This window comes from Tamandua tetradactyla, chromosome 18 (genome assembly GCF_023851605.1).
Source record: "Tamandua tetradactyla isolate mTamTet1 chromosome 18, mTamTet1.pri, whole genome shotgun sequence".
In the NCBI taxonomy this organism is placed as follows: domain Eukaryota; kingdom Metazoa; phylum Chordata; class Mammalia; order Pilosa; family Myrmecophagidae; genus Tamandua; species Tamandua tetradactyla.
Window position 1 is genome coordinate 58,128,428 of NC_135344.1, and position 17,644 is coordinate 58,146,071.

At 36.0% G+C, this 17,644-nt stretch overlaps 1 protein-coding gene across 4 annotated transcripts in view; it reads left to right on the plus strand.

The window, feature by feature from the left end:
- ZNF521 (zinc finger protein 521) overlaps positions 1-17,644 on the plus strand; it is a 288,821-nt gene that overhangs the window by 159,500 nt on the left and 111,677 nt on the right. For all 4 annotated transcript variants that reach the window (XM_077135748.1, XM_077135749.1, XM_077135746.1 and 1 more), the window contains one exon: positions 2,374-2,458. In XM_077135748.1, coding sequence (XP_076991863.1) covers positions 2,374-2,458 — 85 coding nt within the window. The remainder of the gene's footprint in view (positions 1-2,373; positions 2,459-17,644) is intronic.

Below are 17,644 nucleotides of genomic sequence, written 5' to 3' on the forward strand. Positions count from 1 at the left end.
AGACTTGAGGCTAGAATTAATCTTGGCCTTATGCAATCAGAATAGATTTACCTCTAATGAAATGAGCTTCCCAAATCAGATATTGTTCAGAGTTTATAATCCCTTTACATGACGATGGTGTAGGAGTCACAAATTCTTTGCTAAGAGGCTATAAGTATAATGAGGGATGCTTTGAGGGTAATTTAAAATTAAGTTTCTTACAAATTGAGGGCAAAAATGAATTTTGCATCCCAGCTTTAAAAAGAATCTTAGTACTTCCCTATTTGCATGTCATGGCTCTGTCTTTGGGATATGTGAAAAGTAGTGTTCACACCACAGTCTTTTAAATTCATGGTACATTGCTTCTGAGTCTATTAAATTGTTATCTCATTTAACTATAAATTTAGGAGCTTGTAGGTAAGAGTATGCCTTTACTAATATAAAACAGAATGCAGCATTTTAGACACTGTTTTAAGAGTAGAAAGAATTAGTATTTAAATTATCAGTCATGACAAAAGCATTTTCTTTCAATGATAAGAGAAAACTCAAATACATCGATCTTCAGTAGTATTAGTTCATTTTGAAGATAGTAGTAAGTGATGGTATTTTATTATTTTGGTTTGTCAAGTGATTTTATTCTTTATTATTAGACCAGAAAAAAAAAAAAAACCCGAGTATATTCCTTCAACATATTCATCAGTCATCATTTTTGGAGACAGTTTTCGACATAGTGTATGTTTTACTGTGCTAACAAGAGAAAAGACTAGCCATTAAGTTTATGTTTCTTTGTTTTTCAGCAAGGTCACATATCAGGAATAATGCTAGAAGTATGCTAATAAACAATATATAATGTAGGTCATCTGGGAGTAAGAAATATTTTCTAACTAGTTCTAAAGGGAAATATTGTTAAAAAAGGATAGATGTTATTTACACAACACGTGTTGCTCTGTATGTCACCATCAAAAGCATCTTGTAAACAGCTCAGTGCAGTAAATCTTCCGTGGTGATTGTCAGGGTTTTTCAAGTCTGGGCTTAGATTTAGATTCAGCATACTCAATACACCTAATGTACAAAGACAGATTATTTAGACAGCTTCCGTTGGAAATATGCCCATACTTCTGTGGTTTATAAGAAATACCAGCTACAGTTGCAGAAAAAAAAGAATACTAAGTTAAATTAAAAATTATTGGGAAAATTTTATGCTAATGGCATCTAGAACTTTAATCTTAAATGAAATAAAGCTAAATTGTTGTGCTTCTCTTTCATTGTTAGGTTCCAAAGAACTTGAGTCTTTTAAATTAATTGTAATTTACAGACTGGTATTTCCTATTAATGTAGTTAGAAAAACAGTTTTATTATATGACTGCAAATGAAAAGATAATTCTATGAGAACGCATATAACAAAATATCATTTATGTGATTTACAGATGTATAATTTGCTAATGTTTGGAAGATTTTCAAAATGGATTATTTCATAATGACTTATTTTGTTTTCTAAGATAGTTTTTTATTGTAAATGCCAAATTTCACCATGAAAGAATTTATATCATTTGTTTTGGAAAACATAACAATCCTTTATTCATAGAATTTTATTTACTATGTGTTGAGCCATGTGAGGGGCCCAATAATAAAGTTGTAAAATTATAAAGACCATTTTTATCAGAGAGTTTAGCATTTTGAATGAAGAGAGTCTATTTCTTTTTCCAGCTATAGGACATTTTGGCAAATCTTTCTACTTCCCAAGGCCTTGGTTTCTTTATATGTGATACAAGAATTTTGATAAATCCTACTCTGTGCCCTTCAAAGAACCGTGAACTAAAGTGATAAAATGTTAAAATGTTTATTATGATGTGATTTCTTTATGGGAGAAAAAATATATTTAAATTAGTACTTAGCAGCTTCTGCAGTATCACCTAACTTTCCAAATCCAGGTAAAAATTAGAATTTCTAAGTCTCTTAGCGATATTCCATACATCTTAATTTATTGGCCATTTTATATATGAATATCTAAATACACCACCATAATTATTTCAGTCAGAAAGAAAGTTTGCCTGCTCTTAAAGGGATCGTTTTCTGAAATTCAGCAATGTGTTACAGATTTGTGTTAATATTGTTTTTTTTTTTTGAGTTTAAGAATCTTTAAAATTATTATGCCATAATTATGAGACTCGATCTCTGCTAAATGTTTTGCCACTAAAAGTGTTGGGATCAGGGCACTAGGTCTTAGCAAGGAACTCATAGAATTTTGCCCAAGTAGTCTGCAAGTAGCCTATATAGCAACTTATGTAAGACCGGCATCTCAAAAAAATACTGTGAGTAGGTTGTTGTGTTTAAACAAACAAACAATAACAAGCTCACGTGTTTAAGTAAACCTGTTTATACTTGTTTCCTCAGAAGAAGACCTATCAGTGCATCAAGTGTCAGATGGTTTTCTACAATGAATGGGATATTCAGGTTCATGTTGCAAATCACATGATTGGTGAGTGACACTCTAATAAACCTTATTAAAGATAGATTTTTCTCCTACTTGTATCCATCAATGCCTATATAATTAAACAGAGTTAAAGATGAATTAATTGTTCAACCATCAATGGTTTACATAGTTATGATTGATTTTTCTTTTTAATTCCTGTTATTAGGCCTGATAAGGCATTAGCACATTTTATTTTCTGCAAGGGCTAGTTTAGCTTCTGCAGAGGATTGTATATCTACTGCCAGTCAAAACACAGGTGATTAACAAATTAAACTTCTAATCATTTTTGCATTATTGAAAACTAACAGGAATGGTTAATGAACTGGATGTTAGCTTTCCATAGAGTTTTAGACAGGTTTTAATTTCAGAAGTTATTATGGTAATGGCACTGCTGTGTGTTGCCTAAGCATCTTTGTATCAAAATCTAAAGTGGTGAGTTTTTGTGATAGAAAAGCATAAATAATCTCAATTGCCATAAAATAGTTTTATATGTATGGTTTCAGCATTCTGGAAATTATCATGATCTTAAAGACATGCAACGAATTAAGTAATCTTATATCATTCCCCACCAAATTTTAGATCTTTATAGAAGCGGTTTGGGTAAAGATCTCTGAAGTCTCACCAGGCCATTGTTTTTAGGAATTTTGCAGTTATCACATGGGCTAGACATAAGGATAATCTTTTCACTTATTCATATTGTCCTATTATCCTTTAATTCCTCTGGGGTTACCGCCTATGTTTTTAATTTGATAAGCACTCAGCAATAACACTAAGAGTTTTACCAGCCAATTAAACTTTATCAAGCAGATCTTTTAGCTACTAGTAAAATGACGATTGCTATTAGTTTATACTATTTTTGTTACTCATTTGTGTTTTCATACATGAGAACCTTATTTTGTATTCATTTTGTATTATTTTATAATACCATAAATAATTGTGATATGATATTAAAAAGTTTAATTAACCTCATGCTCTCTCCTATTATCAACTGTGAAAGACAGGAAAGAAATTTCAATATTTTAGACTTTGAACTTGTTTTCAGGGGTAATCATGTTTTATTATACACTTCTCAGAAGTATTCCAAGAATGTCCAGTGCAGTGGTTGCTCCAGCCATCACCAATAGTCATTAAAATCCAAGAATAACCAAACTCCAAATACTCTTGTGTAAATTAATGAAGATCAATTCAGAAGCATGTTGGAAAATTGATTAATGGTTTTTCTGTAGGATTTTCTTTATAGTCTTCAAATGATGGGTCTTTAGGGGTATTATTGCTTATAAAAGACTAAATAATTGTGCAAAATGGAACATATGATAACAGCTAAAATATTGATCACACTATCTCTACATTTTGCAGATTTAAGTACTAATATTATCAGTGTTTTTTTATACATTGAACAGCATATTAAAACCTTTTAGAATAACACTCAGATTTTCAGAGTGTTTAGTTGATAATGACAACATGTAAGAGAGAGTCAAATAATATGTTTCCTTGTAATTCCTTTCTGTTTTGGATTCCTTAGGAAAAATATCCTATGTAAACTTTCTAAACTGTTTTCTTTTGTGGGTGGGAGGGGGTGTGTGTGGGGAGGGTGGACAGGAGGGCTTGGAAAAATGAATTCTTCTTGCCAAATGAAAAACATTAATATTTCCCATTTCTTTATTTCTTGAGTACAGTAAATCAGTGGCACTCATTCATGATTCTGCTTCATGCTGTAGTATTTCATGGGCTTAAGTGAAAACATTTCTTGGGAATTTGCAGCTTATGGAAAATTTCTTGAAATGTTGTGGGTCATGCTTCTGATTATATCTGTTCTGGGTAAAATTATTTTGGCTTCTAGATTGATTATTTATCCCAGTAACCCATGAGCACTTGAAATATACTTTTCAGCAGAATATTAATATTCTTTTGCATATGTAGCATCTGAATTGAATGCTGGACATGAGAGGGCTTTTTGATTTTCCAATTTTAGTATCATATTGTCCATAAGATTCGTTGGTAGATCCTGGCCTTCCTTTTAAAACAGTTTTCTGCTTTTTTTTTCCTTTGCATTTACCTTACCTTTCTTTCATCATTAGTGATTTCTCAAGGCATTTTTTTCCCTCTACCTTATGGTCAATTAATATGACACTCACCTCCTCTGGGGATCTGAGCATTTAAACATTTACCTTCCATCGGAGAAACAAATTCCATTCCTTTACCCTGAGTGCATACTTATTTAATATTCATGCATTTTTAATAGTAAAATATGTAATTCTCTTGCACTTGAGGTCTAAACAAATGAATAGCATCAATTTAATTGTTTTATCTGTTGACCATGTATCTAAGTCCTTAAAATCTTTTCACATTGATATCTAGAGAGAATGACTGCATAACGGGAATGTCACAAAGGCTAAGATGTCCTTTTTCAAAATCCCAGTGTGGTATTTAGTTTTTCAAATGAGGTAGGCAGCATTATTTTGTTGGCTAAAATACCTCCATCGAGGGTAGGTATTTTTAGGCTGTGTATCGCTGTGTGTTTTTTGTCTAATCAAAAAATAATCTCAACTAGGCATTTAGCAGGGGAAGAGGGATTATGGACTCTCTGAAAAGCTTCTTACGCTTTTTGTAAGAGACTATATAAGTGTTTATTTTTTACAGATTTTGTTTTATATTTTTATCAGTCTAGAGAATGGGTTATGTCACTTGATAAAAAAACAAATTCTGCAGAAGACCCAAGGAGGTATAACTTTAAATTACTTCTTTGACCAAGTCATTTGCATTTGTATCTATGTCACACGCATGCTTTAATGCGATTTCAATGTCAGTCAGCCCCCATGCCTGTTTCTGGATGTGTTGGGCTTAGGCTGTTGGCCGAGGACATTCATGAAAGGAAAACCATCAGTGTTTCTACAGTACATAACAGAGACCCTATTCTTAAGTGGCATTTTGCAGCTAGGTGTGGACACATGGTCTGAGTTGCAGGAATAATTACTCAATAAAAATGCATTGGGGATTTGATTTATGTCTATTAAGGTGAGAAATAAAACCTTACTCTCCACCACATTTTGACAGAGCTTTAGTAAGAAATCAGACCAGTGACTATTTAGGTTGTTTTTTTTCTTCCTTATTCACACACAGAAAAAGAGCTACAAAATATATTAATGGCTTTCCTGGGAGAGAGATTTCCTTCTTTTAAAGTCTGTATAGAAGAGAAAATTTCTCTTGTCTTCCTTTGTTCAGTTCACATAGTTTACGTTGGCTTTTTTTGACCTGAGAATTCAGAAAGAAGCCATTGTGTATTAAGTTCTTTGATTCACTATTCTCTTTCTATCAGCATAGTAAATATTTATTGTTATTTTCCTCTTTGAGATCTGTTACTATTATTTGGTGTGGATTAGCACAAATAGAGATGAAACCAGAGAATTCAAATGAGGTTAACCCAGCAAAGCGATTGCCTCATATAAAATTATGAGGCTCAACAGCAGTAGAGTAAATCTGTAAGTGCTCTGAATAAAGGGCTGTTAGGCATGAGATAATATAAAGAGATGACATTGCCAAGAACTATTTATGAGAAGCTTAATTTTTTCACTCTGATAATTCTTGACCAATAATTACCAGCCTCTAATTATCTATTTTAGTTAGAAAGAAATTTCGATCACTACGGAGGTTGGCATTGCAACTAGCGCATAAATCCCCAAAGAGACAAATGTGTTCCAAACAGCCACAAACAACTGTCTCATGAAACATAGTGAGCAAATTGCAAGCGGCTGGTGGTAGACAACCAGCAGTACATTTACCATCAAAGGCCAGTCAGCTTGACAAAGAGATGATCAAAGGAGAGAAATACCATTATCCTTGGAATTTATTGCCCTGGTCTTAGACTTTGGAGGACAAGTGGTCAGGCTATAGCTCTGACCATTTTTAGACCTCTCTTTCAAACCTCTACAATGGAAAATACGAAGGGAATGGATACAAATCATTTACCCCAAAAATATTTTTGTAGTCTACTTAGAATTGCTCCCACTGTAAGTCTTCTTTTTTCATACTTTCCCCCCAATCAGAAAGACCAGTATTATAATGACAGAGTGACAGAGAACACTGTTTTGTGAAAAGATAGGAAGATCCTGAAATAGTAATGAATAATCTGTTCTAGACAGATCAAGGGTGTTAACTAAAGCATTGCAGGGAAGCTAATATCTTTCTCTCTTAGGAAAACAAAACGAGAATTTGGGACAGTAAGTGACAGCTGAAGTGAAAACACTGATGTAAAGATATTGACTCTTTTGATTCACATCTCTGATACCCACAGTTTTTTATAGATAGTTACAGTTTTTTAAAGACCATAAAAAATGTCAGCTCTTCTACAGGGCATGTGGAAAAATATGTATGCTATGCATTGTATTACTAAACATGATACACATCACTGCTGTCGAGACCAAAAGGATGCATAAACAGATTTGTTCAGTATGGTGAAATTTTAGTCTGTTCTTGTAACAAGTAACATTCATACATCCTGCAACTTGTTTGATGCCTAGGGTCACAGATGGCATTTTTCCCCTTTTGTTCCCTTAGTGGACAGTCTACTATGTGACTAGTCTTTATTATAGTCTTGTAGCATTCAAGATCATCTCTCAAGCTTTTCAGGTTGAGTGCTCTTGCTTTACAATAGACTAAACCCAATATTTTGAAGTCTGTGGAAGCTTTGGATTTTATATGTCTTGTGGGGAAATATCCACAGGTGTGGATCTCTGTATAAGGAAGATGAAGGGTCATATTGCCCTTTAAACTCTGAGTGTCCATTGGCTGCTTAAAAAAAAAGACTGGAAATGAATCTACAATCATGTATATATATGTGTGAGTATGCATATATGTATATAAATGTATATCCACACTATACTAAAAAGTTCAAAGTCATTAAGGTTCTTTGGAGCCTTAGCATACATTTATTCTAAAATAAAGGATAATTGAATCTTTTTTTTTAAAGTATCTTTGCTTACAAAATTCAGGGAATTAAGAAATAAGCATTTGGTGTTAACTATGATGAAATACTGGCTTATTTCATCAAGAGCTGGTTTAAAAAAGATGAAATCTGGGCAGTTTAATGGTAACAGAAAGCTACCCTCATGTGGGCAATGCTGGCTTATTTGAAAAGCCCATAAAGGGTTTCTACATGGACCATACAAAAGGGATACTTTCTCTTTAATAGCCATCTGTACAGGAGAGATGAGAAGTGGGCCAGGTCATCTCTTCTCAGCTGTCATGATATTAACGTAGGTAATGGAGCAAGCTCTGCGTTCTGCTGGGTGTTGTTTTTCATAGATGTTCATCGATTTACACCGATAATTGTATTTATTTCTTAGAGTTGGTCCAAGTGAACCAGGCAGAATAACAAAAACACCAAAGCATTTCAAATGACTTTATCTTTGTTTAAAACGTAACTTTTGTCTAAAAAATGGTGTCACACCTACTGTGCAGATGGCTGCATGATTTGTAAACCAGCCAAAACATTTAAACAAATGTGTGATCTGGGGATAGATTAAATAAAGGATAAAATGGAGTGTGGGCCACAAATTCTAATAATCAGATGATTTTAAGTTGTGTGCAGTGTGGGGTGATGGTTGCAGCGATGGCAGGGAGAGCTTGCCAATGACAGCAAGGTGCCTTACAGATCTCAGGATGGAGTCCGTGGCCTGGTAGGCCTCAGTTTGAGAACCTCACATTTGCTGTACAGCTGGCGGCTCTGTATGGGGACATCAGATAAAACTTATGTAAAATGAAGTGTTATTGCTTAGTATGAAATTGTTCAGAGAGGGAATTTGCAGACAGTAACTGAAAACAGAATTCATGATACCAATGAAGCAGACTGTAAATATGAAGAGGGTTTAATTATCTGCACAATTTAACAAAAATTCAAGATGTATTCAGAAAGGACATACACGGGCAAAAATATAACATAGCTGCACTGTTTACCAAGGGTAGAGTGCGGCCACAGGAGCATGTCAGGGCTCCTCTTTGCTGGGTCTTCCTAAAAACAAAGAGCTTTTAAAGTGCAAAAAGCGAAAAAAAAAAAAAAAGACCTTACAACTTTTATGAATAAGGCAGTTTTCAAGAATTCAATTCGGTTGTTTGGATTCTTATTTCTTAAGCAAATCTTAAAAGAAAATCTTTGACTCTATCTCTTAATTTTAGTGTCAAGCTATTAAAAGACAAATCGGGATGTTTATTCTTGTTTTGTGTTTTAGGCTGCATCTAGCAGCTTTGATTTATGAGAGTAAAACATACTGACAGTTAGTGTAGTTTCTAATTTACAAGCCCCGAAGAAAGCCCGTTAGACATTTCTTGTAATGTGAATTTTTCTGTAAGACTGAGGATTCTAACTGAGCCGGTAGAGAGATGGGAGGTTGTTTCTGGTTACTTTTTAGAACGCACTGCACCTGAAGAGGCCTCACAAGAGTATGGTTCTCAGGCAGGATTCCTGGGTGCCAGCCTTTTCCCCTAGGCTCTGTACAACGAGTCCAGGAGGAGAGGCTGAGCCACATGCATTTGCCACACACCTGGCTGCTACTCAGTGGTGGGGCCCCTGACTCTCATTTTGTTTTCATCTTTGACTTGCTATATGGAACTTGCTGCAAATGCATGTTGTTCACTCACTGTTTGATATATTTATTATCAAATATGGATATCTCTTACTGAGTGGACTTTGTAAAACATTTCTGAATGCAGAGTACCGAAAGTTGGTCAAATAATAGATCCCTGTGCTCACCCACGTGCAGGCGTGCACATGCACGCGTTGTGAGCTATTTCCACGGCAGCAGTTCATTCGCATAAAAAGCAAAGGTCTCCGAGGACCTATTTCCATAGGTTATCTCCTAGTTTTGGGGCCATTAGAAGCAGTAAACAAAGGAGAGAAAGCCGATATGGAGAGTGGGTGTCGAACTTCAGCTGCTCACATTGTTGCATTTGGTGAGCTGATGGGGTTTCGTAGGTCACCTTTAGAATTATGCCTATGACAGCAGTAGCTACCTGCCAAGATTGCAAGGTATCTCGCAGCTCTCAGGATGGCGCCTGTGGCCCGGTAGGCCTCAGTTGGAGGGGTGCACATTTGCTGTACAGCTGGCAGCTCTGTATGGGGCATCCGTGTGGGCTGTTAGGGAGCTGGAAAGGAGACAAGCATGAAATTTCTTCTAACCCCAACTCTGTTTTTCTGTACTGTTGGCTGCTTCTCAGTTCCTTGACAAAAAAACCAATCAGGCACCCTTTAATCCGCCTGTGATTACCACTGGTATAAAAAGAGAAGCATAATGAGGAAAAATGCCTCGTTTTGTTGCCTTCAAAAGCCAACAAATTGGAGTTAACTTGACAGGAAGTGGCTTAATAATTAGATTATTTATTTATTCCTGACACATATCCCCCTGTTACTAGTCTCAGGAGACCCTGTAGATGGTACGATTTTCAAGCTGCCATTACTTCGCTGTCTTCTGTGAACAAAGAAGCTACTGTCTATCAGTCAATTAAATGCACTCTTTAAGCAGAGGCTGCGGAGTCCTCAATGGATAGAGCCGTGGGACATTGTGGCTGCTGATTTCCTTTCTCTGTACTGTACATCACACTCTCAACTACAGTCCCCACAGAGATGGAATAAAGTCATGCATTAAAATATCACTTGTTGATTTGTTTGCTAATGAAGAGCCATTGAAATGTTTGTATATTTCTATGGCAAAATTGTTGATAAAAGGAACTACTTGCCTTCATATCTTAGTTCGTCTGCTGTGAGTGCTTACTTAGGAATTATTAAAACTAAAGTCAACAAACAGCAGAAAAAGAAGAAAAAATACAACTCAGATAACAGGAGTTGTCCTATGATTTTCACCAAATTATGTGGATGAGGTCAGGGAAAGCAGAGATGTGGTGTCATTTCAATCCCTTGATTTCACTGCATTAATCCAAACACCTTGCTTTCTCTGACATAAAAATACATGTTTTCAAAAAATCTCCAAGTGTAAAAAGATAGTAGAATCCCTTTGTGAGAATGATATTCTTAGAGCATTTTATTCTTTGCTTTAAGGTGAATGGTGCTTTTGCAGCAGGTTCTCTTCTAACTCAGTAGATTCTTGGAGAAGTTTTTCTAGGAGCTTAGTGGGGCTTTGAAAACCAAACGAATAAAACATCAGACAATCAAACAGCCACGTGGATCAGACAGAAATACGACTTTCCTTCTCTATTTGTTCATCTCTGTGGTTTGTTCTTCCCTTTTCTCCCCCTTTGACATTACATTATTTCTATGTAAGTTGTGGTGACTTTTCAGTCTGTCAAGGACTTTATTCCTCAATATGTCCATCAACTTCTTGTTATTTTGTATTTACTGAGTACGAAGCATGTCTTTGCTGGACCTCTCTGTGCATCCCTGATTTGGTTTTCAATTCTAAGAGTACATTCTGTTGTTAGATTGGAGGCTTAGAGATCTGTCTAGGCTGGAAGACTCAAATAATATTATGACAGCTCTCTGATGAAATATTTAGCTGTTGGCTCTGCAATTTAGAGAGATGTATTGAATTTAAACAGAGGCCACTGAACTTTTAAGTGTCCCCTCCTCTTCCCATCACATTTTGTAAAGAAGAATGAAGGCTTGAAGTATAGTTTCCATGATTACTGAGAACAGGCTGTAAAGAATTAATTCAGGCCACCATCAGATGGCCGTATTTCTTATTTCTACCCTGTTATTCCAAGTCATTTTTGTTAGAAAAAGCTTAGATACTCGGAGGTGTTCTATAATAGAAAATGTATTTGAAACCCTTTCATTAATTGGTGATTAATATATTTCAGGATTAGTTTAAACAGGGCCCTACCTCCTGCCCAGTCAAGTATGTTCTGGTTAATATCCAATTATCTGCACCTTCGTAGTTATTATGTCTTAATATCTCGGATATGATAACCAGAAACTTGAGAGTAATGCTAATGAGGAGCATGGAGCAAGAATTAACCAATGACATACTCAATGATCCTTGGTGAGAAAGGAATCTTTTTTTCCCTTTAACACATTGCTTCAGCATCTTCTGAGTCCTCTCTGTAAGCTCAGACTTTCAACTACAGCAGGCAAGAATTAGACGTTTAGTCATCTTCTCTTTTAAATAATAGTAACATGAACTTGCAGTGCTAAAGCTTGCCTAAAAATGTCAGTTCATTTTATAGAGAATAAGAATAGAAAATAGAGAGCCAATTTATATTTTGAAAACAGAAAAAATCATATTCTTTATCTCTGTCTTTTAACAAAACCACAAATTGTTAGCTCTTCGAAGTATGTTTTGATCCAGATTAATTTGCAATCCCTTTTTATTTTTTCCCTAAGGAAGCACTTTTCCCTGCTACCTTTTATCCTCTTTCTTCCTAAATTTATCACCACGCTGCGTAAGTGCTACACCTCTACTTAACGTTTGTACGGGAAATTTCATTTCTGGACAGTCTATCTTAGCTCCTAGAGCAGCCAGTGCCTGCTCTTAGGTGGTATGTGCTGCTTCAAGCCATGTAGCTTTAAATAGTGTGCCTTGTACATTACCCCCTTTATATGCTGTATTGTAATGAAGCAACATCAGTAAATTGCAGTGAAGGGTGATTGTTGCACAGGGACAACTACTACACCTTGGGGTCCATTTGCACCAGATGATTCTTTTTATTGTTATTATTACTTGCCATCTTCTTTACTCTCTTGCTGCCAAACTTGCTGTTGGCCAGTGGTACAACATGGAGAGAATTCTGAGCTTTGCAGATGTCATTTTTCTCTTAGGTGCTCACCAGTCACCATTTAATTCCAAACCTAGATGTCCCGGGTAGTGTCGTCGTTCTTTATTGACGCTACTTTACTTTGTTGACTTTGTTTCTGATGTCCTGCACTTTCTTCTTCTTAAAAGAACACATTTACTAGGAATAAAAGTGGTGGACATTTCTTTTCAAAATTCCATGCAGTTTTTACAAACCTATAGGGAAGATGGGCAACTATTTCCCATCCCAATTTGTCCCTCTCCCCACAAAGGTTTAATAACCTACAAAAGGGATCTAAATGGAATTACTGCTGGAGGAAAAGATTTGTATTTTTAATATATTCTTAGGTTTCCTAGGACGTATATAAAATCATTATGAAGATTGTATATATTAGTAGTTCTCAACATTTATTTATAAAATAGCCCATGTCCTGGCCCAAATCAACCTCTTTCACCCCATAACTAATAACTAAATAATGTGGATATAGGTAGGAGATCCTGTGCTCTTATTCAGCAGAATTATAACGAAGGGTTTAGCCTATAGGTATTATATGTGAGTTTTGGGTGACTTTCTCCATTTGTTTTCATGATCTTAGTAGCCATATTTATTTGTGGTTTTCAAATTATTATCGCAGTTGCTCTGTTCCTCTCTTTCTGAGGCTGGCTACTGTGCAGCATTCAAACTAAAATCTAGAATTAGAACTGACACACCTTCAACTGAACTATCAAACCTTTTAGAACTGCTCGGCCAGTGACGCCAGTCCCACCGTACTTGACCGTACATGCTTCCGATTGTGGGCCAAAGAGCATTGATTTTAGCTGTCATTTCTAGTGCACATACTGTAGAATTGAAATTTAAACCTTAATCCACTCAGTAATGTAATTAATTTTTAATGTGCAGTAATACTAATTGAAATAGCCTGAATTTAGTAAGTCACCACAAGACATTTTCAAAAGCTGGAGTCTCCACTGAGAAATGTGAGGACAGATAATCGTTGTTACAGTGTTTACAGAATAAATGCTCATTCCACAGGCCTCCGGTGGGAAGAGAGCTTTCTTTAAATTAGGCTATATTATTTCTCTTTAGGAACAGAAATATCTTTTCAGAGAGAATTCCTCCTTTGTACCTACTCTAAGATGCTGTGTTTTGAAAAAGGTGTGATTTTTATTGAAAATATCTTAATCCAATTTGCACAAAAATTGTATTAAACACTTGAAAAAGCAAACACATATGAATGGTTGCAAATGAAGTCATTGGCCTATAGTGTCATGGATTAAAGTAACAGCCCTCGTGAGTAGTCTCATTATATGACATATATTTGACATACTATTTCCAGATTTGGTGAACACATAGGCTTTATTAGCTGTTCATAGATTTGTTGCCTTGTTTTGGTGCATTTACATTCTGTGAACCAAGCGTACACCTTGCTTTCTGTTATTTCACAGCTGTGTTCCTTTAGCTTTTGCATATTATTTCAAAATGGCCTTTTAAATGTTTTGTGAGTTTTTTTCCTAGCCATAGAAAAGCAAGTTTCGCAGTAAAACCCAAATAAGCTTGCATTCATTTCTAGAATAAAGAGGTTTTCTAGCCATATATCTGCAAGTAAATGAGTACTTTTTAAAATGCATAGGTTCTACTGATGAAAGGGCTTGTGGAATGTTCAAAATGAGCACCAGCATTAAGTTAAAAAAGAGGCAAGCACTGTACATCATCCTTCCATGGCTTTCACATTATAGCATTTAATAAGGCGATAGTGCTGTTAAATGTTTAGTAAAGGTTTCCTCATAATCCTACCATCCATTCAAATGGGTTTTTAAGACATTTTTGCAGCACATGAGTCAAAATGATACTAGAAAACTTGAAGCGATTGTAGCATAGCATATTTTCTAAATGAAGTGTGGGATAACGTGGCACAAATGCATTCAGCAGATTCACACCTACAAAGTGCCTAAATCAATTCAAGTCGTATGGAATGAAGGCTCAAGCTGGCTTTTACTTTGTCACTCTTAAGTCAGAGTGCTGCTGGAATTATTTACGCAGGGTCCTTTTGTTTACAAAAAAAAAAAAAAGCAAGATCTTATGATTATTTTAAGCCATTTTGGCATGAATTATTAGGCTTTCTAATAGGTATTTTCATGTTTTCACTGAGCAGGGTGAGAAGAAGAAAGAGATATGAGAGAGCACCAATTAATAGTCCATCCAGAGCATATTGTCACATCTAATTGGGGTATAGTAAGCTAACTCTTTTCAGCATCTATCTTGGGTATTTTGGTATGTTATAGTAAATACTGGATGTCAGAAAGAAATATTGTACACATTGAGCAGATGCATAATTTTTTTCATACAATATTTGATACTTATTACCCAAATAACAATGATATTCCTTCCATTCTGGAATGAAAATTAGTTTCTGGAAGCCTTAGGTGAAAGTATTGCCAGTAAATATGAAGTTGACGTCATTTCTTCCTTCACATTGAAGAGTTGGAATTCACATTTAAATCTTTCAGTGCTTAACAGCATTGTTAGTTTTGAAGGTGGAAAGATAAAGACTCTTAGTTTATTTAGATCTGTGTATGTAATGTGTTTGGTTCTTCTAGGAGCCTCTTTGCTAGATTCTAATTTTCATCCTGTTTTATATGCGGTCAGTGACCACAGTATTCATTCAAACTGCAGAGAGACACATCTCATCTGTAAAACATGGCTTACTCATCTTTGTAGTTATTTGTATTCTTCTAAGAAGAAACACAGGCTTTATTATGATTGGGGAGGGGAGATTCATTTCATTTTGAGATTATTTGTATATGTCACGTATGTGTTCATTTCAGGACTTTCATAATAAAGAATGAATAAAAGAAATACATAGCTTTAGGTATACACACAGCAGATGGGAAGGAAAGTGATGTGGAGTTCATATATAGGTGTGTTTAGTATGCAGTGCTCGATGTATGCTGACCTCAGGTTACAAGAGTAGAAAATCCCATTTTCCAGCTTGTTTCAAATGTAGTAAAAATGCTGCTTCAGTTGCTTTATGCTACTCACATTGGGAAAGGTGCTTATACTGTGATAATTATCATCAAGGAATATTAATGCGTTCAGCATTTGTAACCCAAAAACTCATTATAGCTTAAGCTGTGCATCATCTGTGAAGAGAGAACTTTGCCAGAATCCGCTCTTCACAGGGGTTGCCTCCTGCTTGCTGCCGAGTGACCAGGGTACTGCAAGAGGTCACTAAGGCTATTTTTGAAAGCTGAAGTTTTGCAATTTTTGAACCACTACCTTCTGTCTAAAGAGCTTACCGTTCTCGCCTCAAAATGTCCTCCTGCTAATTGAATGCATAGAGAAGTGCAAAAAAAAAGAGTAATAATAAATAAATAAGAGGTAACTGTATCTCATTAAGTAGAATCTAAGAGGTCGGCACATATATTCCTCACCAAGATAATTGAAGTATTTGTGTCTTCCCTTCTGTCATTGAGCAAAGGGATTCATTTACACCAGTCTCCTTAATGCAGGTGCCCTTGGGTTTCAGATAGAAATGCCCCCACTGGGACTCCACTTCACAGGGCTCTGGCTGGAAATTGTGTAAATAAGACTGCAGGGTCAGCCTTCTCTTTTCGGCAGCAGTGTCCTTAATTAGTCTGTGGCAGTTTTTCATATGAGCCTGAACTGTTCCTGGGATTGCTCTCCATGCATCTAAGACTTCTATCTAATGCATAGATAGATACTTTTGTATGTTTGTTTAAAATCCTTCTCTGAGGGCATATTGACGAGATGGGTACTAGCATCTCTGGGTGTGTCAGGAATCCTATAACTTAATCTGATCAAAATATCTGGTAAGGCAGCTCCATTAGAAATCACAAGAGGTTTGTTTCACAGAGCATCATGCCTTCACCTGTGGTGGGAAGCTTCACCTGTGGTGGGGAGCTCTGTGCCTGTGATATTTTTACGTGATTAAATCCCATTATTTTTCTCCTCCCGATCCATTGCTTGTCAGTTCCCATAAGTAACATTGCTCCATGTGGCACGCTAGAGTTTGCATCGGGCCAGGCCGAGAGCAGTAATACTCAGTTCTCTCGGGCTGCCTGCCTTGGCAGGACTGCTGCGTGTCTGAGGTCGAATTGTGAACCTGGCCTTGCTCCTGGGAGGATGAGAAAAATATGTTTCATAACTTCCCATAGACCTAAGTGAAGAGCAGGAAGGAAAAACATGAAACCCATAGGCTCAGTTTAAATGAGCTGGAAGGTTGGAATTCATCAAGCGGGGAAGCTTTCTGTTGTTCAGGAGACTTCCTTACGATGAGGGGGTCGCTGGGGTGGGTGTCAGCGGGTCACAGTGGAGCGCTTTGGGGCTAGGCTAATCATTCAAATAGCCTGGCAGGCACAGACACAGGAGTTGGAAATCTGGACTAAACTTGCTGAAATAAGATTTCAGTTCTCTGTTAAAATCAGTCACGTGGAGAAGGGTTGCTGGAAAGAATATGCTGAACTCCATACAGATATCACAGATTTGTTTTTGTATGTGTGTGTTTTGAAGGGAGTGGACCTCTTATTTTGTGCAGTGGCACAATAATGCTACAAAATGGGCGAAGGTCCTGCACCAGAGGCACCTTCTCCATAGTTTTGGACTAGAATGTTGACAGTATAGTTGAGAGATAGAACGGTGGCGGATCATCTGTGAGGATGGAAACTTAATAATCTTTATGAATTCTGAGTAACTCATAACTCGACTTCTGCACGAAAGAAAGATGATGAAAAAAATTGCTTCTAAATCCTTCAGACATTTTCTGTCCCTTATGATAGATGCCATTCTTTTTACCTTGAGGCATTGGAAATGAATGTGCCTTTTGCCAAAAAATAAAAACATATAGTTTAGAAGGAGCAAATTGCATTTTCATGTTTAAGTTCACTATTTGCACTTGATGTGGTGAAATCTGAATGTGAAGAATTGCTTTTGACATGATTTCTGTGTATCTTGCACCCCAGGACCCCACTGCATTATGAGGCTGAAATGCACCATCACATGTGATGAGTGTGACCATGAAAACCTGGAAATCAGATAGGATTACATTCCATGTCCAGGCAGTTTGGATTTCTTTAACTTTTTATAATTGTTGAAGCAATTTAATTTATCTTAGTAGATATACATTGAATAAAATTGTATATGTGCATGTGTGCTTTCAAGGAAAAATTATAATCTTCCAAACGTGTTTTTTTTTCTCTGAGAGGCAAAAAAAACTTTTTATTGTTAAATGACAGGAATTTTAACTTTTGGTAAAAGTCTGTTTTTCATAATCTGTGTCTTGAACTCTCGCATGTTATAATATAAGCTAAAATTTAAAGTACATTCATTTCAAAGGTCTTTATATGGATGATTTCTGAATTCTAATGCAAATTTTCTCTCAGTATCTGTGGTTTCCTATTTTTTTTAATGGGCTTCCTTTAAAAGAGACATCTGTAG